Source organism: Camarhynchus parvulus, chromosome 2 (genome assembly GCF_901933205.1).
Source record: "Camarhynchus parvulus chromosome 2, STF_HiC, whole genome shotgun sequence".
NCBI lineage: Eukaryota > Metazoa > Chordata > Aves > Passeriformes > Thraupidae > Camarhynchus > Camarhynchus parvulus.
The window spans coordinates 87,728,567-87,755,808 of record NC_044572.1 but is presented as its reverse complement, the minus strand read 5'-3'; the positions used below and the strand labels follow the sequence as shown (position 1 = coordinate 87,755,808).

Genomic DNA, 27,242 nt, shown 5'->3' with positions numbered 1-27,242 from the left:
TTCTTTCACTCTCGAAGGCTTTCTGCACTTTGCACCAGGATGCAGCACGTCGGAGCGCTCTGCCTTCTTGGGCAGGAAGTAAGAAGGGGGCTGCGCCTTGACTTAGCTTTTTTTATTAAAGGAGCCTTGCCTGTCCTTAAGAAGGAGGGAATAAGGTTTTATAATCTTTAAGAAGACTACAGTAAACCAGAACAAGCTCATACTTCTCCCCCCCACCCCTCCCCGCTCCCTGAGGAGAAATCACTGCTTCAGCGCTTTTCCCGCTGCCCTTCGCCCGGGGCAGGCGGGTTTTCCCGGGTTTTCCCAAGCCGGGCGGACCCGCCCCGGGGCCGCTCCAGGAGCCGCCGATTGGCGCGGCGGAGCCTCCGGGGCCGGACACCGCGGGCACCGTGACGCTCGTCCGGGGCGGTCCCGCCGCACCTCCCGCCCCCGCGGTGCTCCCGGCCCCCGCCACCATGCATCGCTCACTCCGCGCCTGCCGCCGCCTCGGCCGCTCCGCCGGTCTCCTCCTCTCCTGCCCGCCGCCCCCGCTGCCTCCCGCCACCCCCGGCCGCTGGATCCCGGCGCCGCCCCGCGCCGCCATGGTGAGCCCGGGCAGGGGAGCGGGGAGCCGTGACCTCTAAGTGCCACCGCCGGCCGCCCTCGCTCCGCTCCGCCCCGCCCCGCGGGCAACGGGGAGCGGGCGGTGACAGCGGCAGCGGCGGCCGCCGGCTGCGTCCGGGCTTTGATCCCGTGTGTTGCTCCGTCGGGAGCGCACCGGCACCGGGAAGACGAGTCCGCCATTCTCTGCCGGGCTTTTGCGGCCATTTCCCGCATCCTTCCTGCGGCCCGGCCCGGCCCGGCCCGGCCCGGCTGGGCAGGCCGGGATGTGCAGCGCGCAGCTCTCCCTCTCCCGCGGCGCTGCCCCGGGTGAGATTCAGGCCCTGAGCACGGCCCTGAGCCGCCGGGCAGGAAAGGTGTTGGTGCGGGACCCGCTTCGCAGAGCCGCGCTGTGCGGTAGCTGCTTCCACGGGAATTTTAGGCGTTTTCTTGGAGCTGCTGAGGTGCAGATAATAAAAAGCTGTATCCTCACAGGAGTGGGAATATTCGTTATTGGAGTAGCTTTGGGGCTGGCTGAAAATTAGGGAGCTTTCAGCTGAGAAGTGTCCGGTGCTTCTAGCGGGCATCATCAGGAGATATTCGTGTATAATCAGTTGACTGTCCGGCTCAGACGCAAGTGGGACTTGATTGTTGCCAGCGGTTCAGCATAGAAACAGAAACACTGTTTGGATACAGAAGTTCAAGTCTCAGTTCTAACGCATTGGATGTTGCATGGAAGCCTTAGTCTCAGGTGTATCTTTGTGAGTTCACTCCTTAAAACGAGGTAATGTAGACTGTGAGAATAATATCAGCAGAAGGCGATGTGTTAAGGATTTTATCGATTCCTTAGTTTACTAAATTGACTAAATTACTAAATTAGTTAATCAATTTATCTAGAACAGCAGTTTCCAATCTGTAATATTGATGAATTTGTAAAAACTAGCATTAGATAAAACAAGCTTTCCAGTGAGTGAAAAAACTTTATGGTGGGTGACACTTAACTAAATAAGAAAACTGGTGTCAAAGCAGAATATGTAACTCAAACCACTGGCCTGTTGGATGGTTCCCTGTTTCTATTTTGCCATTTGGCATCGTCTGAGAAAAACATTGTAAATCATGGCCTTCATTGATTTGCTGAAAATCTGGTGTTTATGAGTCTGGCCTGCAGTCTTACAAGAATGAGATGTGTTTTGCATGACCAGTCCTGTGTGTGTTCTGAGTCCCTGGAGTTTGAATAACAGCACTACTTAAAACATCCCTCAGTGGACTTGGAACTCCAAGCAGCTGTTGAATTCTTACAGGAAAAGTTCTGTATGTTTTTATGTAAAAGAGGAACCACCAAAAGACGTAGTAACTAATATTTAAATTTAAAAAACCAGCTACGCAACAAACCCAAGCCATCACTTTTTGATGTTTGTAGAGATTTTCTCAGTAGCAAGAGTTGTTATAAAACACATTGTGTACATAGATACAACCAAATAGTCGTGCTGTCTTGGTATGTTTATTGTGTTGCCTTTACTTAGTGCTAAATTGCACAAGATGTTGTAAATGGAATTGTCATAGTGGTCCTTCTGTAGCTCAACATTGTAAAATGTTTGGGTTTGAGTTCTAAAGGGTAAATTTCAGAATTTGTGACTCAAATTATGTTGTAAAAGAGAGACGATGCTTAAAAATTGAAACATTCTTCATCTGCTAAAGGAGAGCAGTAAAACAAAAATTGCACATGCTGGTGGCCTGGAAAGACTGCTTTTGACATGCTAAAAATGATGGTTCTTTGAATGGAAATACTTACATCCAAAAGTTGCTGCATCCATAAATGAGTGTAATTTTCCACAGGAAGCATTACTGCAGTGGTTCTGCTGTTTGAGTATCTCTGGTGTGTAATGGTGCAATCAGTTCTGATCGGTGCCCTGCAACAAGGCAAAAGTACAGTTCTGTTTGCCTAACTGTAAGCTTTGGACTGTGTTTGGGTTCTAGGGATTTTGGAGGGCTGACCACACCTTCTCAAGCCTTCAAGGGAAAAGAAAGTTTTGTAAATGTGGTGAATAGTACTTGTGAGCAGAGCCTTGCTTGTAGCTAGGTTAGAAATTAGGTGAGCACAGGAATTTACTTTGGCTGCTGGCAGAGTTTCCAAGTCTCTTTTTGGCTTCTCCTGAGGCCCAGGGATGATGGAGTGTGCCACTGATGCACCATTTTACAGTTGGTCCTCTGGGTCAGGGGGTGACTTCAGAAACCTCTTTACATACAGGAGCTGGGACCTTCAGCTCATAAAGCTGCTCAAGGTGTTGAATTCTGGCCGAGGAGCGAGGGAATCGTGTTTGTTACAGTCACTGCTGCAGGCTGAGAGTAATGCTGCAGCTCAGTTCCTTCAGTCTGCATGAAAAACATCACTTTGCTCTCTTGCCTAACGGCACCTGTTACACTAGGAATCAGCAAATGACATTCTTCTTGAAGCACCTTGCCCTGTTAACTTCATTGGAATTTATGAGCGTGGAATTGGCTAGGAAAGTTGGTTTTGTTTTTCTTTCAATAATGATTTCATTGTACGAGGATGTACTGATCCTATTATCTTTGTTTCATCATCGTTGACATTGGAATTATGTAAGTTTGAGGAATCAGTTGGGCAACTGCTAGCTTTTTTTGTCTAAAAGGTTACAGTGGTTTAACTTTTTATATTGTTTGAGAGCGAATACTTTTCGTTATTAAACCACTGATGATATTGAGAGCTGGGCTTGGAGCTGAATGGGTTCTGCTAATCCAGCTTGTGAAAGCTTTGCATTGTGTGCATTCACAAGGTGTCCCAATGTCAAAAGCAGGGATTTTGAAGACAGTCAATGATCCCAACCGATGGAATATTAATATGCTCACATGAAGACCCACAAGCATCCTGATTAAACGTTTTTGGTAGTGATATACTAAAGAAGCATTTACTGTATTCTGTTTCTTGTTAGCATGTAAATGAATGCTAAGTGACTCAGGCAGGACAAAGAGGATTAAATAACACAGGAATTACTTACTCTTCCACAGTAAGCTTTCTATTCTTGAGGAGTCAGTGCTTGGGAGAGCATCAGCCAAAACACAAGATGTGGGGAGCAGGATAGCCATGTGAGACCTAACCCTTCTTGTGGGCTGGGCTGCAATTTCCTCCAGTTCACAGGCACCACCTCCTCTGAAGTACTCAAAGTGAGCAGGGCCGGTGTCTCTGGTATGTGACTGATGGTGCCTGATGGCAGTGTCTCCATCTGGCTGGGAATGACAGTAAAGAGGCTGGGACACTGCTCTCTCTCTGCTGCAGCTTGCCATCCATGGTGATGCAAACCTGGGCAGGCAGAAGGTCAGGGCTGCTGGAGAGGGTGTTCTGGCCAATACCCAGCTGTGCTTCTGTCCAAGAGCACTGAGGGAGTGTTCTCTAAAGTGTTCACTAAAGAAGGAGCAAGTAAAATGAGCAAAGAGAGAGGAACAGTCTGACTTCAGAAGTGGACTCCTAAGGAAGAGTAAGAACTGTGTGAACATAGATGATGCTTTCCCCATTTTCTCACTCAAACTCTTTATGTACTCAGCGCTGCTGAGGCCACACCTTGGGTCCTGTGTCCAGTTCTGAGCCTCTCAGTTCTGAAAGGACATTGAGTTGCTGGAGTGAGTCCAGAGAAGGGCAGTGAAGCTGGTGAAGGGTGAGGAGCACGAGTCCTGTGAGGAGCAGCTGAGGGTTGTTTACTCTGGAGAAAAGGGGTCTTGGGGGGGGGACCTTGTCACTCTCTACAGCTCCTGAAAGGAGGCTGTAGCTAGGTGGGGGTGGCCTCATCTCCCAAGGTGAGAGGAAGTGGCCTCAGGCTGCACCCCAGGGAAGGTTCATGTTGGACATCAGGAAGAACTTGTTCACTGGAAGGGTGATCGGACATTGGAACAGGCTGTCCAGGAAGTGGTGGAATCACTGTCCCTGGAATTGTTTATGAAATAAGTGGATGTGGCTCTTAGTGCTGTGGTTTAGTTGACATGGGAACGTTTGGTCAGAGGTTGGACTTAATGATCTTGGAGGACTTTTCCCACCTTAATGATTCTATGATTTTCACATCAGGGAGTTTCCTGAGTCTGTGGTTTGTCTGTGTAATAACCCAGTTTAGATCTTTCTTCTGAGGGCTTATCTCTTCTTCCCTGAAGTGTGATGGACTTCTTGCATCCTCAGCATCAGCTGGGAAGGAGTTTTGTCAGTCTGTGACTTGTGTGAAGAGCTGCTCCCTTTCCCTTGCCTTGAACCTGACTCCTACAAGCATGTTAGGGCTCCTATGTCTTGTATTGGAAGAGGCAGTGAGCAGTTAATACAGGTTATACCTCAGTTTTCCTTCAGTCCCCAGGTGTCACTCTGGTTTTTTAAGATTTTCTAGGCTTTCTGATATTGACATTCTTGTAGGGAACTTTCTCAGACACTTTCTGTAAACAACTGATTGTTTTGTCTTCTTTTATAAAAGAAAAGAAAGTTGATAAAACTGATAGTTTAACCAGTGTCATTGGAGAGGTGTCACTGTCACCCTCCAATCTGCTGTCACTTTTAGAAAACTATAAATGTTAGAGTCAGAGAATAAACTTCCTCTTTCTTCCTTCACCTTGAGAAAGTAGTGTGCTTGTGTTCTTTCGTGTCTTATAGTGATACCCAGGTTATCTTTTTTTTGGAACAAAAAAGTCACTTGTCTTAAGAAAGCCGTTCCCTACCTTTTGTCAACTTTATTGCTTTGAACTGTTTCCAGTAATACATGTTTTGGGGATAAGGGAACCAAATCTGCACAAAGACCTCAGACTGTCAATGAATCATGGTGGCACAGCAGTGTTTCTGTTTGTATCCTCTGCTTTTCTTGATAGTTGATAGTTCCTTGCATTTGATTTTATTCTGTCACTGCACTGCAAGACTGACTTGACTTTATTGATAAGAGGTTTGTTTCCCAAAGACTCACCCCTGAGGGTCGCGGTTAGGTCAGGAACCCAGTATTGTAAATGTATATTCCCTGCCTACAGGGCTGAGATTGTTTTACTCTATCCATGATAAAGAAATAAAAAAGACTTCTCCCCCTTCCTGAGGACTCTGAAAGAAGGTAATTTCCTCTCCTGGGAAAGGATGAATACCTTTCTCACAGAAAATTGGGACTTTGCTAACCAAGGTGTAGGAAGAGGAAGAGTGAACTGTTCTTACTTCTTGTCAGTTCCATAATCTTTGTAGAGCTGCATATGAATGTGATCACATCATCACAAATTACTGGGCTGTTCTACAAAAAGTAAAAAATTATTGTCAGCTAAAAGGAATTCAGCTGTGCCTGTGTTAGATAATAACAGATGCTAGGTGGATACATGACATAGAAATGTTACCATACATAAATATTACATAAAATACACCTAGATATATCTACTATACCTATAGGTGTAGTAGATATATATCAGGAGGGGTGATAATACAGAATACTTGAAAGACTGTTACAGGGAAGAGAAAGGGAGGAGAAAGAAGGAAAAAGAAAAGGGGGGACAGTGAGAGAGTGAGCAAAAAGGATAAGGATTTTACGAAGAATAAGGGTATTAAGTTGAGAGCAGAGAGAAGAAAGAGAAGAATTAGAACTTTAATTAAGTGTTGCATTAATTGTTATGTTAAACTTACTTTAACCTGTACCTTCTGCTCTTTACATATGTCAAAATTAGCTTCTTATGTGTGTCCCTTTCACATTTAATCTTCCCATTGAGGTTGTTTATTGTCTCAAGTTTAGCTAAAATTATCAGTTTTATAATGGTCATTGTCATGTTAATAGTGTTTTACTGTTCATTATTATGTCTCCAGGATCTCCTTTATGAGTTGTTGTAATGCCTCTCTAAGTTACCCCATAAGTATTAAGTAATTTAAGTTTAAGATTATTCTAGGGCCATTACTTAAAGATTATTCCCTGCTTCTAAAATAAATAAAAAAGGGGGAGTTGTGAAGTGTCCCTGCCCAGGAGGCGCGAATTCTCCCCAGGCTGACAGCATTGGGCAAGAGCTGTGATTTAAAGATGATTTAAAGAAGATTAAAAGAAGATTCTGTCCCTCCACCCTGTGGGGCGTGCCTCCACAAGCCCAGGAAAAAACACTCCACTCCATTCTGTCAAATAAGGAATGGCCCCAGAATGTTCTTCTTTTCCTGGACCCCCATTAGTTTAAATTCTACTGCAATGTCCCCGCCTTAGTTTTTTCCATTGGTTGTCTTCCCCGACCCACCCCTTTGGAGTGCCTTGCTCCTCTTACTATTGGACCTTGACCCTAAACTCCACCCATATAGAACCCATAGCCCTACTCTCTCGTGTCTTGGCTTGGTCCCTGGCATAATGAAGGGTCCTGGGTTTTGGTAAACCAAGACCTGTCCTGTTGCCTTCCTTTCCCTGTTGGTGGTCTGCTTGGGGTCTGAGCCTCTGGGCTCCAAGAGTTGTTGTGTCCCTCGCTGCAGCAGGACGTGACAATGGTACATGGTTTGTACTTGTGACTTCTGGTGAGACAGCTGCTCAAACTGGAACAATGTCTCAACTTTCCAGATGTAGTTAGAAACACCTGTGACTAGCTGCATGTATTTTTTTTTTTGTGTTATTTTCCATCTTTGTCTTGACTACCTGCTTTCAAAAAGAATATACTGATTGCCAGTGTTTGAATTTTTAAAATTTTTTTTCCTTTTCTATAGTCTTCTCAAGAGGCTTTCAGGACAGAATATGATACCTTTGGTGAACTGAAGGTCCCAAGTGACAAATACTATGGTGCCCAAACTGTAAGATCTACAATGAACTTCAAGATTGGAGGTGTTTCAGAAAGGATGCCAGTAAGTAATTCAAATCTGTGTTGTCTTTTTCTCTAGAGTATGTTTTGTATGTGAAAGTGAACACCTTCTAAATACTTTCTTCTCAGGCTTTTGCTGGAAGTGCGAACAACTTTGAATTTTAATTAAAGGTAGAAATTTTATGGCAATCTATTATTTTGGTGGAAGTATTTCTTGTGTTTAAATAAATTGAATATTGCTTTTGAATAATTTTATGGTGTTGCTTTATTTTTTAATAACCAGGATGAATAGAAATCTGTCTCTCATCTTTACAAAGATGAAAAAGCAGATGGAGTAATTTGATGTAGCATTTATCTAGTTTGTTATTGAAGTAGTCTAGTATAGCATGAGTTGATATAAACTTAATTCATCACATGTAGATATGCATAGGCCATTAATGTGCACCTGCTTTGTCATATACTGAGTCTCTGTGTACTGAGATGTGTCAGTTTTCCCTCAAAAGGCTGTTTTAGAAATGGAGCAAAGTTCAATTCTAATGCACATAACTTTTGATACACAGAGCATACCTGACCTTGCAAAAAGAGCTGTGTGCTTGCCCTCTGGGCTGTTTGGGTGAATGTTGCTGTTGGTGGGAGCATAATCCTAGATGCGTTGGTTGCTCTCTGGTTCGGCTGATGGACTGCTGCTGGGTTTAAGATCAGCAGCAGTTTGGTTCAGAACTAGGCGTGCACTATAAATTGATGACATGTCCTTTGGGGAAAGAAATTGTGTGTTTAAACTTACCCTTGTGTCTCAGGTCCAAGTCATAAGGGCTTTTGGCATCTTGAAGAGAGCAGCTGCTGAAGTAAATCAAGACTATGGTCTCGACCCCAAGATTGCTAAAGCCATTGTGCAGGCAGCAAATGAGGTAGGAATGAGCTGTTCAAAATACTGCAATTGACGCTGTGTTTTTGTTAAGCTTTTCTCAGGAGGGTGGGGGATTGCATTTCTCAGATTGTTAGAGGAAAGCATTTCCTATTAGTGGATCTTGTTCTCCAGAGATCATTTACTTAATATAATATTTTACTATTTTCTTTCTTGCATGTAAAGAAATGATAGAATGTTCAAATGCATGTTGATAAATGCCACCCAAGTGCAGAATTGTGAGTGACCATTATTTGAGGTGTGATAATGCCAGGTGTTTTGCTTTGAATAAATCAACAGGTTTTTTTATCTAGAAGCATTTTTACAGAGCTTTCTTGTCCTAACTAGCTTAAAAACAATCCGGTGGTGGCAGAAGCTGTATCCTTTCTTACCAGCTGTAGCACCTTAAGTCCTAAGACCCAATAGCTTTGGAGAACTCCAGAGTATATCCAGGCTTTTCTTCTGGTTTCTAGGGTTCCCCTAGTTAAAGGTGCATTAGAAGATTTGGTGGATTAAGGCTCCTTAGTTTAGATTCATAAATTCTGAAAGTTGTTTGGGGCTTTCTTTATTGTATTCTAAAAGCACGCCTGCTGTGATACACTTTCCCTCACCGCCAAAATTATTTTCTAACACAACTTAAAAAGAGGAATCAATTTACTCTTGGAGGTGGGAGTGTTGCCCCTATATAAGATGAGACATACAGAAGATCCTTTCTTGAACATGATTCCAGGAGGACTGATGTATTTTGGTAATCTGATTGTTAAGCCTCAGAGTTGTGACAACAACTCCTTTGTGACAACAGCTCCTTTTTCTGAGTCTAATATGTGCGGGTGATACTTCTGAGCACAGATTTTGATACTATTACAGACACCTTTAGAAAACTCTCTGAATGTGTCTAAGATTCAACAGGCTCCAAAAAATGTTTATCAAACACAAGAATGCCTTACAGAAAGGAGGTGTTCGAGACTGACAGCCATCTGCTGGCTTTATTGATGCAGCATGTAATGTCTGCAGGTGTAAGAGGTCTGGAACTTCCCTGCCTGAAATTTCTTTATTGAGAGGTATGGGAGTCCAGTTACACAGAGAGAAGATGTAACCTAAAGTACCTTTTAAAAATACTTTCTGTCTATGTCTGTAGAATATGAAATCAAATTCTGTATATCTCTGTATTTCACAATTCAGTCTTCAAAAAGCATAGGAAGTGGTTTTTTTTGGGTTCTAATATCTGGTATTACGTAAAAACTTCTTAATTATTCTAGTGAAATTCACTAATTTCTATATGTAAATTTAAAAATATAACAGAGAGCATAATTTTAATTACGGCAATAAAATTTTCAGGTTTTTTTTTTTTTCTAGTGGAACAATTTTTTCTGGTTTTTCCATTATAGGTAGCTGAAGGAAAATTAAATGATCACTTCCCTTTGGTGGTGTGGCAGACTGGGTCTGGAACTCAAACCAATATGAATGTCAACGAAGTCATCAGCAACAGAGCTATTGAGATAATGGGAGGGACACTGGGAAGCAAAAAGCCAGTGCATCCAAATGATCATGTTAACAAAAGCCAGGTTGTTAGACTTGTTTTATACTGCTTTTCATTTCAAAAGTTTTGTGTCTTCGAATTGTAAATTTTGAGTTTTCTTATATCCACTGTTTAGGTTAAAAAATGTTTTGTGGACTACATTGGTAACAGTTTTCTGTTTTTTTCAGTTCAAATGAACTTCATGATGTTTTTCAGTGACAGTGTGAGCTTTTCAGATTAAAAACTTCAAATTCATTCATGATTGATAAATTCATCCATAATGTATTAGACAGTGGTGGGCTTGTGACAACCACTGCTACAGTCTTAAAGATGTTAAATACAGGTCCAGTTTCTAAAAGTTGGATCATGATAGGCATTTTATTATGCTTCTCTCTTAAGCTTCACCTACCTTGAAGGAAAGATTAAGCCACTGACTTGATTGTTTCCCTTCCTGATCCTTTGTGCTTACTTAGTATTCTGTGAATGATGGATTTAACATTATCAAAGCAACACATGTGTTTTAAAGTCACCTACAACTCCTTTAAAATCATCTGTCCATTTGTTAGCCATTTCTCATAACTATGATAGTAATTCTTTTTTTTTTGTCCCAAGGTTGTTATGAACAATCTATTAAATTTAACTTTCTGTGGATGTAGTCATAAAAAGTTGATGTGTCAATAAGGAACTGACCCTGTGGAACACCCCTAAGTTGCTTACTCTTAGTTTAGTTTCTAATAGTTTATGAGATAAAGAGAATAAAGCCACTCATCTTTCAGCAGCAATGGTGAGAAAAGTTTGTAAATTAATATACTTGGATTTTTTTTCCACAGAGTTCAAATGACACTTTCCCAACAGCAATGCATATTGCTGCTGCCCAGGAGGTTAATGAGGTCTTGTTACCTGGACTAAAGAAGCTACAGAATGCACTTGAAGAGAAATCCAAAGAGTTTTCCCAAATCATTAAAATAGGGCGCACTCATACGCAAGATGCTGTTCCACTTACACTTGGGCAGGTAAAAAAAAATATTTAAAATTATGCCTTTCTTTGGAAAATTCAAACTTAAGGATGCCTAAATTAAATTGATAGTTTAGGATAAAATATAGGAAAACGGCTGAATCTCAGCCTGAGTATTTTCAGTCTGTACTGGAGTTTGCTGGATATGCTGTACGGTAATACATGCATCATAATTTTTACTAATTTTTTTCTCCATGTGTATTTTATTTCTAAGAGTAATAAAATATAAATTAGTTTTAAATGATGTTTCATTACCAGATAGCATAGCACAGTTTCTCTGTTACATTGCAGGGAAGAGGTACTTGTTGTCTGTAATCTGTAAATTTATGTAAGTTATGTTTTGCCAACACACAGAACTACTAAATACTGTGAATGAAAATTTTCAATACATAAACTTATTTGTATAAATGTGTGTATGTATATATATATATACATATATATATATATAAAGATGGCAAATGTTATCATATTGTCAGGAATGGCTTATATTACAGTAATTTAGTAATGAGTTAAACTGAATTGACAGAACAGCAGTAGAATTTATGGACTTTCTCCAAGAATGCACAGGTGGGGTTTTTACTAACTAAAATTAAGTGAGCAAAGCCCAAGATCCATTTCTCTATTTGTTGTTTGAGAACATTAATGTAATCTTGGAGCTGATTTACTATGGAATCAGATCCTGCTAAGTACGCAACTAAGATAAAAAGCGAGAGAAAGATGCATTATGTATAATTATATATATATTATGTCTTTGTATATTAAGATTGGTTTAATGTATAATTTTTTGGTGCATGGGACCAGTCCTTTAATAGATGTATACTTCCCCTCTTAATGAAAACATGCTTAGATTTAGCATTTGGGTGAAGTTCAGTGCCTTTAGGTTTTTAAAGGAATTGGTCAAATCATGTTAAAAATCTAAATAATCTGGATGCTTATTCTTGCTTGTTGCCTTTGTTCCTTAAACTTGTCCTCCTTTCTTTCGAAGGAATTTAGTGGCTATGTGCAGCAAATCAAATACGGCGTGGCCAGGATTGAATCCAGCATGCCAAGGGTGTATCAGCTGGCAGCGGGCGGCACTGCAGTCGGCACGGGGTTGAACACAAGGGTTGGCTTTGCTGAGAAAGTTGCTGCTAAAGTGGCTGAACTGACGGGTGAGAAACAATATGTGGGAGTGAGTTATCAGTAAAACAGTATATGTGACATGCAGTCAAATTCAAAGTAAATCTGTCCAGTTTCCATACTTCTCATAAGCTTGAACTCTATTTGTATTTTAATGTGAAGCTTTTGTTAATGCTGTGTGTTATATGCCTTCTACTTTGGATTTTTTGTGCAATTTATATTTAAAAGTATACTCAGTGCATTGAAAGTGATTGAAATGATGTGTTTATCCAAGCAAGGCTCTTTGGATATGGATACAGTTTCAGACTTCTATTATTAGCCCAACTATAATGCTTCTGTCTTGATCTTTGCTCCTCTGGCTCTCTTAATTTACAGCAACTTGGCACAAAAGAAGGAAAAAATGCTTCCAAAGCCACTCTGTTTTTTTCATATGAAGAAGTTAACTCTCTGATTTTTTTTTTAAATCCTGTCTTTATAGATCTTTAAACTTAATTTATAGTGTACTTGAGTTTTTTGATCTCTAAACCAGATCTTTTGTGTCACAGTATCAGTTTTCAAAATGCCCCCCCCAGCAAATGTGTACATCTGTCATTTACATTTGCTGTAAAACTGAAGTTGCTTAGTGACAGTATTTTTGTTTCAATGGATTTATTATTCAGTGTGTTTCAGAGGGTCAAGACTGTCTTGTACCCTGAAAGAGAAGTAACTTGCTGTAAACAACAGCTGCCAGGAGCAGTACAGGACACGTTTTGGTGGTGTTCAGAAGCTCTCCCATGTCAGTGGATGTTTTGCATCCTGTATGGACAAATTGTATGAGTAGGGTGGACTCCTGAAGTTCCTTACGCTCTTACAGAGGGTGGTTACTGGCAATAACAAAAGGAGAAGTTTGGATAGGCATCTCTAACAGAAGGCAGCTGTGCAGTTCACAAGTCCATGCAAATTGGGTGGGATTTGGTGTTTGTCAGGAAGTGCAAAACACTGGAAGATATGGCAATCATGCTGCTCTCCTTTGAACTGGTGCTGAAAGCTCAGATCAGTCGTTCTGGGGGACAGAAATCCAGCCCACAGTCAGTCTTTAGTGATGTCTGTAATTTTTTACAGTCCCATTCTGCTGGGACTGCCCCTTCAGGGCAAAGTCCCGAGGGAATGTTTTTCATCATGGAACCTAGGCTTACATCTCAGGCATTTAATTAACATAAACAGAGCTGTTCCTTTCATTGCTGCTGTGCTCTTGCTATTGACAGGCATCCTCCTAAGTCTGATCCAACTTTCCCATGTTCTGGCTGGTTTATTGTTCCCTTCCATTGTGATTACTTCTTACTTACCCTAATGCCTTCACTATGCTGCAGAAACATCTGTTTTTATAACTGAAAGCATCACAGCAATTAACAATCTAAAGTGTCTAACTTGATGTAATACAAGAAATGCCTAAGTTGGGCTAACTTTTGAAAGATTATTGACATTCACAAAACACTGTGGTACAGAAGCAGTGCTTAGAATGCAACACACTATGAAAGGTTGAAATTTGTACCTTTGTTGTTAGGTGGATGCTCAAATTTTATGCTCTTATGTATTTTGGTGACTTTCATTGTGTATTTTTGTATTTAATTTACTTTAAGAAATATGTTTGTGAAGAAAACTCTAGAGGAAAGAGATGATCTTACAGGGTTGTTAATTTTTAATTTTCTATTAAGCTAGTTGTGTGTTTGATTGTCTGGTTTATGTCTGCAAGGAAGTGCTTCACTGGTTTAATGTTTTCCACCCTCTCCCTGTAGGTTTGCCTTTTGTCACTGCTCCAAATAAGTTTGAAGCTCTTGCAGCTCATGATGCCTTGGTGGAGCTCAGTGGAGCCATGAACACAGTGGCGTGCAGTCTGATGAAAATTGCTAATGACATTCGCTTCCTGGGCTCTGGGCCACGCTCTGGGCTGGGAGAGCTCATCCTGCCTGAAAATGAACCAGGGAGCAGCATCATGCCAGGTACAGAGAATACACACAGAGGAAAATGACCTGTTCCTCTTTTTTTTTTGACCACTGTCTTTTAACAGATGTTTACCAAATACTGTTAAAAAAATCAGTAAGTCTGTGATTCTCTCAGGTTTTATCTGAGAGAATTACAGACTTACTGACATTTGTGAGAATCACTGCCCTATTTTACCAAAACCTCTGTTCATAAAAATGTTTGCACAGCTGTGTGCTGGCAAGTGTTTGGGGGAGTGTATATCTGTAAGAATATGGCTTTATTAACACAAACTTACTTCTCAAAGCTTTCTTCTAGAATTGCAGGATCTCTACAATTTTTAGGTAAAGGCTTTTTTGAAATAATCTTTAATCTGTGAATTGTAGCAACACTGTCAGGTAACTTTACTTTGGTCTCTGCTTCCTGGCATGATTCGTGTTATGCACTCGTATTTTCCCTTCTGCAGTGATCTCATTGTATGGGAGGATAAGAAAGAAAGGAATAATACTAGTAAGCATTCCTTTCATCTCTAAAAAAAGTATGTCCATATGAATATTGCACATTCAAAACTATTTTAAGTTGTTCCTCCTGTATAATAAACTATAAAAGAAATAGGTCATGAACATATCTGGCTCTAAAAAAGCAAACAGTGAATGTTCTTATTAGGATTATGTCTAAAAAATAAATGATAAAACCATAAAACAAACTTGCTTGGAGACCACTCTAACTTGATGTGTTTGTTGGGTTTGGCAGGGGGTTGTTTTTTGGGTTTTCTGTTTTGCTTTTTTTCTGACAGAGTGTACTAATTTTATCACAGAGTAATTCTAACACATCAGTAATACTTTCCTTGAGCTGAGTAAGATTTGGTAGGGATATCCCAGAAATGCCAACTTGCACATGTAAAGACAGGTGATAATCTCTTGACTATTAAAAACTGTGGTAATGAACAGCTCTTTAGCTCATGCACATGTTGAGCTGTTGAGCTCATCTTCAAGCTCTCAGAGTCTTGGGAGACTGCTGAAGCAGCCATAGCTGTGTTACAAATCCTTGCTGAAAATATTGGAATAGTAAATTCAATTTAATATCATTTGTGGAAATAACCTTATTTTCTGTGGTGTGCAGATCCAGATGGTTAAGACAAGTTACCTTTTACAAAACATTTTCTATTGAATGTGATTTAGTAAAAGGCTGCTGGCCTGGTTGGTTTGTTTTTTCTCCTTCCTTCTCCTTTGGTAACCTTTTTCTCTCCCTTTCACAACCAGGAAAAGTGAACCCTACCCAGTGTGAAGCTGTGACCATGGTGGCAGCCCAAGTTATGGGAAATCATGTTGCTGTTACTGTAGGAGGAAGCAATGGACACTTTGAACTGAATGTCTTTAAGCCTATGATGGTAAGTTCATAAAGTTTTACATATCTAGGACTTTTTAAGTAACTGTACAGTCAGATAGCTTAGAGACAGAAAAAACCCTCAGTGAACACTTGGACACTGCCAAGGCTGGGGCATCCGCAGCATCCCTCAGATACTGTTCCAGTATCTCACCACCCTTACAGTAAAGAATTTCTTCCTGATATCGAGCCTAAATTCCCCCTCTTCCAGTCTGTACCCATTGCTCAGTGTCCTATCACTACAGGTCCTGACAAAGTCCCTCTCTGCCTTCCCTGTAGGCCCCCTTCAGATACTGGAAGGAAAATAGCCTGTTAAATAGATTGAAATTGCACCGGTTATGAACAAAGGTGCCAGAATGTGCAACTAGTAATATCTGAATTAAATAATTGGTATTTCTTTCTTTGTCTTGTTAGATCAAGAATGTTTTAAACTCTGCAAGACTTCTAGGAGATGTGTGTGTTTCTTTCACTGACAACTGTGTAGTTGGAATCCAAGCCAATACGGATAGGATCAACAAACTGATGAATGAATCTCTGATGTTGGTAACAGCACTGAACCCACATATAGGTAGGTTTAAGGCTCAAAAACTTCTCAGAACATACCAAAATATTTTGTGGTAACATTATTTTGTACACTTCATTTGTGTTGTCACAATGGCCAAGTCAGGTCAAAAGTTAACTTACTTCAGCATCACCAGTTGCAGTTGTAAAAGCTGTGTTCTCCTTGCAGTGGCCATGCCAGGGTATTAGAAAAATAACTGATTAGAGTCAAAAGCAGATTGGAAGAATTTATGTACCTGTTTTTCTAAATTACCATTATTAGAGGTCGAGTGAAAGATTACAATATGAGGTTTTTTTAAAGGAGAAGTTCCCATAAATCTTGGATCTAAATTAATTAAGACAAGAATAACAGAATTTACTTTCAGTTCAAGTAAGGAGTAAACATTTGGTGTGCATTTCCTGCAAATTGAGTGAAGCAGTAATAGTAATGCCCAGCAAATAATTTTCCAAAGAATGTGTCCCACTTTTCTCTCACCTCTGATGAATCATCTAAAATTGCAAATGGATAATTTGTTGGTTTTGTTTTGTAACAGGATATGATAAAGCAGCCAAGATTGCCAAAACAGCGCACAAAGAAGGGACAACGTTAAAAGAAGCTGCTATAAAGCTGGGATTCCTTACATCAGAGCAGTTTGATCAGTGGGTGAAGCCTAAAGACATGTTAGGTCCTCAGTAACGTCTGTAAAAAAAAAAAAGTGTTCTTAATACAAAAAATAAATAAATATGATATAACATAATTCATTAGTTGGAAAAGTCGTCTGAGATCACTGAGCTCAACCTGTGACTGAGCACCAGCATGTCAGCTAGATGATGGCACTGAGTGCCACATCCTGTCTTTCCTTAAACACCTCCAAGGACAGTGACTGAACTGATGATGCCTAAACAGGCTCACCTGGAACAGAGGCTAGACAGAGTTAAGAAGGAATAAAGTAGGTATTTGTTAAAAGGCCTTCAAAGGATACACTTTGGGCTGTACAAGAGCCTGGCCGTGGCTCTGCCCTAGATGGACCCAGGATGGACAGAAGAGGGACGACTGGTCATGAGTTTTCACACTTTCATAAGTTTTGGTCCATTTACACATTGGGGTCAATTGTCCAGTTACACCTTGAGGTTATGAAGTCCCATCCTCCCAAATTGCTCTCCTCATTTCTCTGTTTATACTTTTTGAGCCTGAAGCTGCAATGGTGTCCTTGGGTCTTGCTGGAAAAGGATTGTTTTGTTAAACTAAGCTGTGAAGAGAACTTATTAACACACTTTATGTGATATTATGCTAAGGCAGTACAGCATCTGAAAAATACAAAAGCTAAAACTTAAGGTGTCACTACCACTCCCTGGGTGGTCCATTCCCACGTCTAAGCACCATTTCTGTGAAGAAATCATTTTAATGTCCAGCCTAAACCTCCCCTGGTGCACCTTAAGACTGTGTACTTTTGTTCCGTCACTTCTTACCTGGCAGAAGAGCCCAGCCCCCACCTGGCCACACCCTCCTTTCAGGTGGTTGCAGAGAGTGATAAAGGTCTCTCCTGAGCCTCCTTTTTGCCAGGCTCAGCACCCCCAGCTCCCTCAGCAGCTCATGGGACCTGTACTCCAGACCCTTCACCGGCTTTGTTGCCATTCTGTGGGCTTGCTCCAGCGCCTCCATGTCCGTCCTGAATTGAGCACCCCAGAACTGGACACGGCACTCCAGGTGTGGCCTCAGCAGGGCCGAGTACAGGGGGACAATCCCTGCCCTTATTCCCTGCTGGCCCCACTATTCCCCATTGATAGCGCGGTTTTGGTACACTTTATATGTTTCCCTGGCATTATTGACAGATCAGCTGAACTGACGTTATGGGGGTGATCCTACCCTGCCAGCAGGCGGTGCAGGCCCAGCAGCTGCCCACGGGCTGTGCTGAGGGAGGACAGCGTGCCCAGAGCTCCGGCTCCGTGCGGCCAAGGGCAGCGGGGCGGGCAGCTCGGTGGGGCTGCCGGGACGGCGCTTCCTGCTTCCCTCGGCCCTTCCGCCGTGGGGCGGGGCTGGCCCTGCGGTTCCGGGTCGGCCGGGAGCTCCGCCGCCGCTGTTACCGAGGCCGGGAGCGACTCGGAGACACCGCCGCCATGAACCGCTTCTTCGGCAAGGCGAAGCCGAAGGAGCCGCCGCCCAGCCTCACCGACTGCATCGGGAAGGTGAGCGCCCGCCCCGGGGCGGCCGGGCCCGCTGAGCGCTGCGCGGCCCGGCCCGGCCGCCGCCTCGGCAGCGGTGGCCTTAGGGACGGCAGCGGTGTATCGGTGTGTGTGAGTGTGTGTGGCAACACTGCCCTGCGTGGGCACAGCCTGCGTGTCCGTGTGTGGGTATGTATATCATAACCCACGGAATGGCTTGGATTGGAGGCGATCTTAACCCAGCTCCAACTCCCGTGGCATGGGCAGGGACACCTTCCCCTGGAGCAGGTCACTCACAGCCGCACCCTGCCTGTCCCTGAGCACCGTGATTCTCGGGGTGTTTTGGTGAGCGTGTTGGGGTGTTCGCACACGTACCCAGGGATGTACCTTTGTATGCACCTCCGTACAACCACCTATACCTGCGCTTGTGTCCTGTGCCTGGGAGCGCATCCCATAAACATGTAAATCCCATAAATGAGCATGTACACAGTGAGCCTGTGGAAGGCATGGCTCTCCTTACATCCTCATGGATGTTCTCAGCATTTCCATCTGAGGACTTCTCCGGTTGCACTATCTTAACTCCTGCCGTGGCAGGTTGTAGGAGGGCAGGGGCAGGAGCGAGAAGATCAGTCTCCCTGGCAATACAGGAGAGTGTTGTGTCTCTTCGGGGGGAGAAGGGTTGCTGTAGGATCGATGCCAAAGATGTGTGCAGATGGACAGATAAGCAGGCTCAGACCAAGTAAGAAATGCTCAGGAAACACATGGCAAAGCACTTTACAACTGTTGTTGTGTTGCCCTGCCTGCTAAGAGGGTTAAGAAAACGTGTTAAGATTTATGGTAATTTCATAGTCTTTTTTTGACTTTAAAGTTTATGAAGAAAACTGTAGCATGGCTTTGCAGATCGTGTTGTTGTAAGCTAATTTTAAGAAATTAAGAAAGAAAATTGAGTTTCTTGTGTATTTCTGTCAGTAAACAAAGATCAATAAATACTGTGTGACTAAGCTTTGTCATTGGAACCTGACAACAGTTTCCATGGAAAAACCACACTTTTCCTCTCAGAAGATTTATTTTGGTGCCCAGTGGAGAGACTCTCTAAATGAAATACCTAATATTTGTCAGTGCTACCTACACATCAGTCCGTTGTGTATGGCCACTGGCTGGTATGGGGAAAGAGAAGTGCTCATAATGTTTGTCTTGGTACTTTATCTCACCAACAAAAATCCGTATTGCTTTTCAGCAGTATTAAGCCCAGACATAACTCTAAATATATTTTGCTAGAACAGTGAATAAAGCATCTGATTGAAAATCAGGATTAATTTTCCCATTGTTGCCAGTAAACAACAGTAAATTTGGTGGATGACTTGAACTCCAAAATCCATCTGAGATACTAAGTGCTTAAATTTGCTATTTTGGCAATATAAGTGGAAGAGTAGGAAGCCTTGTTTCCCTCACAGCAACTGAGACTTATTAGTCTGTCAGATTCTTCATGCTGCTTTTGCCAGTTCCAAGTTAATGTCCATTTTCTAATGGGCAGGTAAATCAAAGAAAATTTAGATAGTCTGACTTCTGCTAAGAGCTTGTTCAATCCTAGAGGAGTTTTGGGATATAAAAGTGCAGTTTAAACAGATGTTTTGATTGGCAACATCAGGGATTTTTTTTTCCAAAAAATCCTGCTGAACGCAGTTTTGATCCTCTTCTAGTTGTTTGTAATTGCGCTGTCTAAAAGTTTGATTATGCAAGACAGTAGATTAACTGAAAAGAAGAATTTTGGATTTATTTTATCTATGTGATGACTTTGGCAACCGGTGATGAGTTACAGGGTGGTTACTAGTAAGCATGGGGCGAAATGCTTTCTTTTAGTAGTTTGAAGTTTATGAATTAACTTTTTGTGCCAAGGTATATGTAGTAATCTGTCTGATTTGTGAAAGACTTTTCACAATAGTGGAATTTCTAGGATAGGTCCTGCCAAAACTACAGACATAATTAGATTATTTTAAATTACGTGTGAATTATTATTGAAGAGAGTTGTGTGAGATATTAAAAAGCTTTTATTATTTTTTTTACAATGTTAAATCCAACAATATGAAGGCTCAACTACTGTTGCTTCTGGGGTGTTTTCTGTCTTAGACACATTTTGCTCTACCTTTTGAAAGAGTCAAATTGCTTTGTAAGATCTCTTAACCATGTCAGTTCAGTGGTAATTAGCTATTAAAGGGCAGTTTGGAAATTTATTAGGTGAGCAGTGATTAATGCAACATTTGTTAAAAACATAGACAACTCTTAGGCAGTAATCATGCCTGTGTTTTGGATGTTCTTTCCTGTGTAGACAAGTTTAGTTACCTAAAATTCATTGCATTTCAAGGCAGGGTTTTTATGTTTGCTGGCAGAGCACAGTGAGATGACTCAAAGCTGTGACAAGGCCTGTAGGAGGAAGGATGCACCAGGAAGTGAAGCATTAATACTGCTTTTAAATTTTCTTATTTGAAAAAACACTCTAAACTTATGTTTTTTCCGAGTAGTAAATAGGAAACATAGGGACAAAAGGCTAATAGTTGTGACAACAGTGTAAAAACTCAAATTCCCTTTCTTTTGTGTAAGTTGGGGCCCTTCTGTAGCAATGAAATGTTCCTCAGTGTGCCATATTTGTGAGTAATACAGAAGCTCTTCAAGTCCTAATGCACAATCTTGTTTTTTGGATAAATTAGATCCATTCTCCCCTCTTCTGTCCAGTCGCATTTTTAAGAGCTGAGGTCCTGTGTCATGTGTGTGTGAAATTTTTACATAGTTAGTTGATGTGGGAGGTTCTGTCTCTGTTTCCTGCTAATACTGCTTGAAAGAATCATTATATAAATAAATAAGATTATTTTTTCCCTGTTGAGGCTGACCTCAAAGATGCAGTTACCTGATAAAGATCTTGAGGAGGTGCCATGCTTTAAATGTACGGGAGTCCTAACATGGCAAATTTTTCTCTTTCTTGCTATTAGTAAAATATTTGGATAATAGAAAACTTAATACAAATTTTTCAATGCCAGCTGTGTCCAGGCACTTTAATGTCTTGTGTAGAACGTTCATATCAGATGCTCCACTCAGGATGCCTCAGGCAAATGCATATTGCTGTCATAGAGCAGGGTTTTAAAAGGGTCACGGAGACAGGGAAATCAAAATCCACATAATTGTACATGCTTAGCCACACCAGTAACAAGGCAGAACTGTAAATTTGCACTGATCTGTCTTATGCTATAATTGGAATGCCATTATAATCTAATCCCTAGGGAGTCTTCTTGGAATGAGAAGTTAATAAGCTTTATTTTGTTGTTTCCAGAGAAATGCTAGGGTAGTCAGTTCATTTTAAAAAGGCTTTTTATGAATTTGTGTATACTGTTAGAACCACCTGTGCCCATGCTTGCTTATGTAATTGTCATATTTAACCCTCTTATGGTGAAGGGTTAAAATATATCCCAAATGAGAGTTCTGTGGAATGCCAGCAGGATACAACTAGAAGTTTTCCATTCCACCTTAGTCCCTGGCACTGTGTACTACCAAAAGTTCTGGAATTGAGAACTTCCTTGAGTGGCTTTGTAAGGGAGCATCTCAAAATGATGAGAACATGTTACAATGGCAGAGCTTCCTGCAGCCTCAGAGTGTTGTTTCTTGTGCCCCTTGTAGAAGTTGTTTCACTTGATTCTGGTTCTGGATTCTAGCAAAATCTAAATTGTTTAAAAAATCAATGAGTGAAGAAACAATTCAGTTAGAAACACAACAAAACAGAGGCTGTTCTTTTTTTTTGTCCCATACCTGAATAAAACCTCAATGAATGTTGTTTTCTTTGTTTTCCCCCTCATGTATTAAAGGTGGATAGCAGAGCTGAGTCAATTGACAAGAAAATTGCTAGGCTCGATGCAGAACTAGTGAAGTATAAGGATCAAATGAAGAAAATGAGAGAGGGACCTGCAAAGGTAAGAATTGTCTATGGAATATGAACATGCTCACATGAGGATGTGACTCACACTTCTTGTCATGTGATTCAGCCAGTTCATCAGGTTCTTAAAACTGCATCTTGCCCTACGGATGAGAGATAAGATCCTGCAGGATTATTTTTATTAGACACATATCTTTGAATAGTGTTTTATTGGTTTTTATTTGTTCCAGAGTGTAATGTAATTCCTCCATGAGAAGTAACTTGTTTCCCTTCTTCCTCATTACCTGAATTAAGTCTGGCAGAGAGGCTGTTTCGTTTCTCATCCAAAATAAAAAGCTCCAAACTATGCCTAAAGGGAGCAGGGCAACCTGTTTTTTAAGGGGATAAACTTACAATATAAAATGTATCTGAAAATAAACATATATGATATAAACAGTATTGTTCAAGTACCTGTTGCAGTATGCTAATGCTGACCATTAAAATGTGTTAATGAAAGATAGTTCTGATGGACTAAGTTTGATGTTTTATTCTCCTTACTGAAAACATATATCAGAAGCTAGAAACTGAAAGTATTTTCTATGAGAAGCTTTGTGTACTCTCCTGTTTTGTTAATCATTAGTGCAGGCCAAATGCTGAATGTAACTATTGTTAAACTCTTGGCACTAGTAACTGAGGAATCTTTTGGAAAACTTAAATCCAATGCATTAGGTTTAAACAGCATAATCAAGTGTAAAGTCAGATATTTTATCTAATGTAACACTATTGTATTTTTCAGAATACAGTAAAGCAGAAAGCATTAAGAGTGTTAAAACAGAAGCGAATGTAAGTTGAAATCTTTCTCAGTTTGTGGTTAATAAAAGGTTCTTTTCTTTAGGGGGTGGTGGCACACTTTTATTTCTCTTTCCAGTACTCTCCTGAGGACTCTTTAAAGCAAAATGCTGAAGAGCCCTTACAGAAGTATCTCCTTACATATTTTGCACCAGCATATTTATGATTGATATTCAAGTATATAAATTTGGATTGGTACAAGATGACCTGAACCTGCTCGTTATTACAAATACGTTTGGCTCCTAAACTTTCTGAGAGATTGCCTTATTTTATATTATTAATTCATTACTGTAAATTTTGTATTTGATGACCTTGCTCTGGTTTACTGGAAATTTACCTGTTCCCTATGGGCACCTTTGAGGACTCGAACAGATGTAGTGCAGGTAGTTGTGTCTATGCAGAAACCTCCAGATGGACAGGATGGATGATCCTGTGATCTGCTCTTGTCTAGTGTACTGTCTTGAAAGTGTCCAGCAACAGATCCAAAGGAAAGAATATCAGAACATGGCAAGTGTGCAGGAATGTTTCATTGGAATATCTCAGAGTCTATGAACTGCAGATCTTAGAAGCTGTCTGAGCTAAAGCTCCCATCATCTTGTATTTCACATCCCTCAGATGAATTGTACCTTTATGGACTCTCTCAATTACTTGTTAAGTGTGACTTGATGCACTGTGATACATGGCAACAGTTAAGTATTAGTAAACTTTTACAATCCAAAATATCATATGGCAAGGAATGTGGTACTCGAGTTAGATGTTGTGAGGAGGACTGCTTGATTCTGGCTTGATTCTGGGAAAAACCCTAAGGTTTTTTTCCCTGTTTTTTGACTATGCTGTCTGCTAATCTTCCTTGGTGGGCCCCTCATATTAGGCTATTGTCATATCCCTCAGTCATTTCTTTTTGACCTTGTGGAACAGAAATAGATGCAGTCATTAGTTGTCCAGAAGGTTTTGCATGTGGATCCTCCTTGTCTTTCAGACCTCCTGCTTTGCATGTTAGAAGGGGACTCACGGTTAATTTTTATGCTTTATTTTGCGTAACTTGACATAGTTTACATTCTTGATTTGATACAAGTTTAGCTTTGAGAAAGATGATTTCTTAATTTTTAAAGTCTCTCTTTTCTGTTTAGTCTTAAAGGTTTCCTTTAAGGTACCCTATCTTCCTCCTCCTCCCTGCCCTGAAAAACTCCAGTGTGGAGCCATTGTGGTTTGGATAATCTGCCAACTCTTCCATTCTCTTCACAGCATTAGTGAACATGGCATGCATGTCTGCCTTATGGTGATTAAACTTTTGCTGTATCCTCACCTACTTTGTCAGTCTAGGCAAATATGGTGTTGATGTCAGTAAAAACAAAGCTTAGTTTAGGAATATCTTTGTCGGATTCAAGTGCACAGAATTGCATAATGGCTGGATTATTATGAAGCTGTTTATTCTGCAGATGTGTATAATAAGTGAAAAAAAGAAACTCAACAAATCTGTTCCTATCTTTAGAATACTGCTGCTCGTTGTTCAACTCTTTATAAATTAAGAATGTTTGTGGTAATAAATAGTGTAGTGTTTTAAAGCCATTTTTGCCTTTTCTTTAAACAGGTATGAACAACAGAGGGATAATCTGTCACAGCAGTCTTTTAATATGGAACAAGCTAATTACACTATTCAGGCACTGAAGGATACAAAGACAACGGTACCAGTTTATTTGACTCACACTTGCTTAATTTGTTTAATCTGTGCTACATCAGAAACAAGCATGATGTTTGACTCTTCTAGGTGGATGCAATGAAACTGGGGGTGAAAGAAATGAAGAAAGCTTACAAGCAAGTCAAGATTGATCAAATTGAGGTAAGCTTTTATAGTTTAATAAATAAAGAACAAAAATAATGTACTGAAATAGTGATGAGTGGGCTATGAACTTCAAGGCAAGATGACTATTTTTGTTCACATGAGTTTGTCTGCCTTGTTTATGGGACAACCATCATAATTCCTTCCTGATTTTTCTGGTACTGCACAATTAGTGGTTTGCCTTATTGTAGTGATTATTGTTTCCTTTCTGAGCTAATCTTTAATCTCTCCTTTCCTTGCACTTCAGCATAAATGTTAGTGGATACTTCCTGCTATGTCTTTTTTTGTCCTTTTTTGTTTCCTTATACTAGTAACATCCAGATTAGTCCTTTACCCCCACTCCTCCCATTCAAGGTAGTGGCTGATTAAAAAGAACAAAACCTAAAAAAAAAAAACCACCAAAAAAACCACCAAACAAACAAAAAAATAACCCCACCCCAGACAGTGGCAACAAACAACAACAACAAAACAAACAAAAAAACCAAGCCACTAACTAAACATCAGCAAGGCCTGGCTCTGACTTCAGAAAATGCATAAAAAATCTCCCATAAGATGGCTAAATATAATTTCAAGTATGCTGCACTTAAGCTCTTACCCAATGCCAGTGCTGAATTCCTTTAAGTTCTCCTTCCTATTCTGTGACCTGCATTGTAAACCTTTAGGCAAGTATTGTTTCCTTACCTGTACTCAAGTACAGTGCCAGTAAATAGGCTAAGGTATATTCTAAGTTCTGCTGTGGCACAACTCAGGTTAGTGCCTATTTTCCAGATGGTAGATTTGTCTACATTTCATAAATTGTCTGCTTTTTAAGTATTCCTGTCCTGAATGTGTGTGCTTTGACTTGTATTAATACTGCTTCAAAAAATGGTTTATTGAAAAAGAATTAAAAGAACTGAGTGCTTTGTATGTTGGAATTACTGAACTGAATTTGAGTAAATATGGACCAATTGAAAATTATTCTTGCTTCAGGATATACAAGATCAATTGGAAGATATGATGGAAGAAGCCAATGAAGTCCAGGAGGCACTGAGTCGTAGCTATGGAACACCAGAGATTGATGAAGATGATTTGGAAGCAGGTTAGGAAGGGGGAAGATGATTTTTTTATATTACTGGATATCAAAATCATCATACTGTCATACAGTGATTTTTTTATTTCCTTAGTCAAATGCTTTAAATGTGTTTTAAAAAGCTTTGATAACTTTTTTTGAAACATTAAAGCTGCATTTCCTTTAAGAGAAATAACATGAGCATAGACAAAGATGAGATTCCAGTGGAATGCTACCCTGCAATGGAAGGCAGGGAAGGTTCTCTCCAGTGTGCGTGTGTGTGTATTTCTGACTGGTGACTGATGTGAGGTGAATCTGAATGTAAGCATTCAGTCAGAATCCTGAGTTTCTGTAAGAGCATATTTTCTCTTGCAAAAGGAACTTCTTGCATAATGTTTCAGCCAACAAAATTCAATTTCAGAACTGGATGCGTTAGGTGATGAGCTTTTAGCTGATGAAGACAATTCCTACTTAGACGAAGCCGCATCCGCTCCGGCAATCCCAGAGGTCACTCCTACGGACACAAAAAACAAAGTGAGTCCTTTGCTCTTTAACAGCAAAATTTTTTTTTTTTTTTTTAGGTTAATCACATTTTTGTTGGTTGCGTGATATTTAGGATCCTTAATATTTTGAACAAAAAAGTGTGCTTAATGTTATGTATGCTATTTATGTATTGTGTGTATGGATGCTAAATACAGAGAATTTGAGAATACAGTGTACTGAATGCTCTTAACTGTGCTTAAAGTCACTAGAATGCCATTTTATCACTCCTGTCAAACACTGTTGGACTGCCAGTAGAATTTAAGTGTACCATTACAGCTCTAGTCTTAAAACCATAACAAAAGCTTCTGTATGTTTGCGTTTGGGGCTTTAATAGAGCTTCCTAGTGAGGGAGAACTGATGCTCTTGTTTTGATTCCAGCTGTCACACAGTGTCAATTGCAGGTAGAGACACTTCATAGAAGTAGTAAGGAAGCTTCTTTAAAATGTTCTGGTTGTTGGAGAGTTGCTAACCCATCACTTCTTTTTCTTTCCTACAGGATGGCGTATTGGTGGATGAGTTTGGGTTGCCAAAGATCCCTGCAACATAAACGTTTCAAAAGCACAATGGATACAATGGAACTATACTTTTCGAATTGTATTAAGAACCTTTTTTATTTTAAAATTCTGGAGGACTTGTCTTTCCAGTGTAACCTTAATATCACTACATCCTAGAATGCAATATGAGTGGCTGGTGGTGTTCTTTCTTTGGAGAAAGTTGTTTTACTACTGAATTCTGTTAATGGAAAATTCATCCCAGTCCCCTTCAGTGGAAGCAGTCAGTCTGATAGGTTTTGATTTCTGTATCTTATGGACAAAGTAAAACGTGAAGACTAGTGGTGGCTGTCGATAGCTGAGGTTTATTTTGACTTTGTATTATGTTTCTCTTTCTTGAAACTAAGACTATACGTTGCTGCTTGCTCTGTAAAATAGCTCCCTTATTACTACTACGCCTGTTTGATAAAAGAACTGAAATCAATTTTTCAACTACTGCAGTCCTGAGACTTTTATGCGATTGTACTTGTAACCTTCTTCAAAACTGCTCGGGTTAACATTAACTTTATGTATTCCATGGAGACATAAAATCACGTAGATTAGCAGATCCCTTTG

The 27,242-nt window shown here is 40.5% G+C and overlaps 2 protein-coding genes across 3 annotated transcripts; both read left to right on the top strand.

Annotated features, from left to right (window-relative positions):
* Positions 1-409: 409 nt before the first annotated feature.
* FH (fumarate hydratase) lies at positions 410-16,547 on the top strand. Of its 2 annotated transcripts, none has more exons than XM_030969705.1 (10): positions 410-584; positions 7,262-7,396; positions 8,151-8,261; positions 9,646-9,822; positions 10,607-10,789; positions 11,777-11,942; positions 13,686-13,889; positions 15,132-15,259; positions 15,670-15,823; positions 16,350-16,547. In XM_030969705.1, exons 1-10 carry the CDS (start codon positions 456-458, stop codon positions 16,490-16,492), a joined length of 1,530 nt encoding a protein of 509 aa, XP_030825565.1. In that variant the 5' UTR covers positions 410-455; the 3' UTR covers positions 16,493-16,547. The 2 variants fall into 2 exon arrangements, with proteins under 2 accessions (XP_030825565.1, XP_030825571.1); XM_030969711.1 differs by lacking the exon at positions 410-584 and adding an exon at positions 1,346-1,363.
* Positions 16,548-17,790: 1,243 nt separating this feature from the next.
* CHMP5 (charged multivesicular body protein 5) lies at positions 17,791-27,234 on the top strand. The gene is made up of 8 exons (XM_030969683.1): positions 17,791-17,982; positions 21,810-21,914; positions 22,653-22,699; positions 24,297-24,390; positions 24,474-24,545; positions 25,515-25,623; positions 26,015-26,127; positions 26,633-27,234. Exons 1-8 carry the CDS (start codon positions 17,914-17,916, stop codon positions 26,681-26,683), a joined length of 660 nt encoding a protein of 219 aa, XP_030825543.1. The 5' UTR covers positions 17,791-17,913; the 3' UTR covers positions 26,684-27,234.
* Positions 27,235-27,242: the final 8 nt, after the last annotated feature.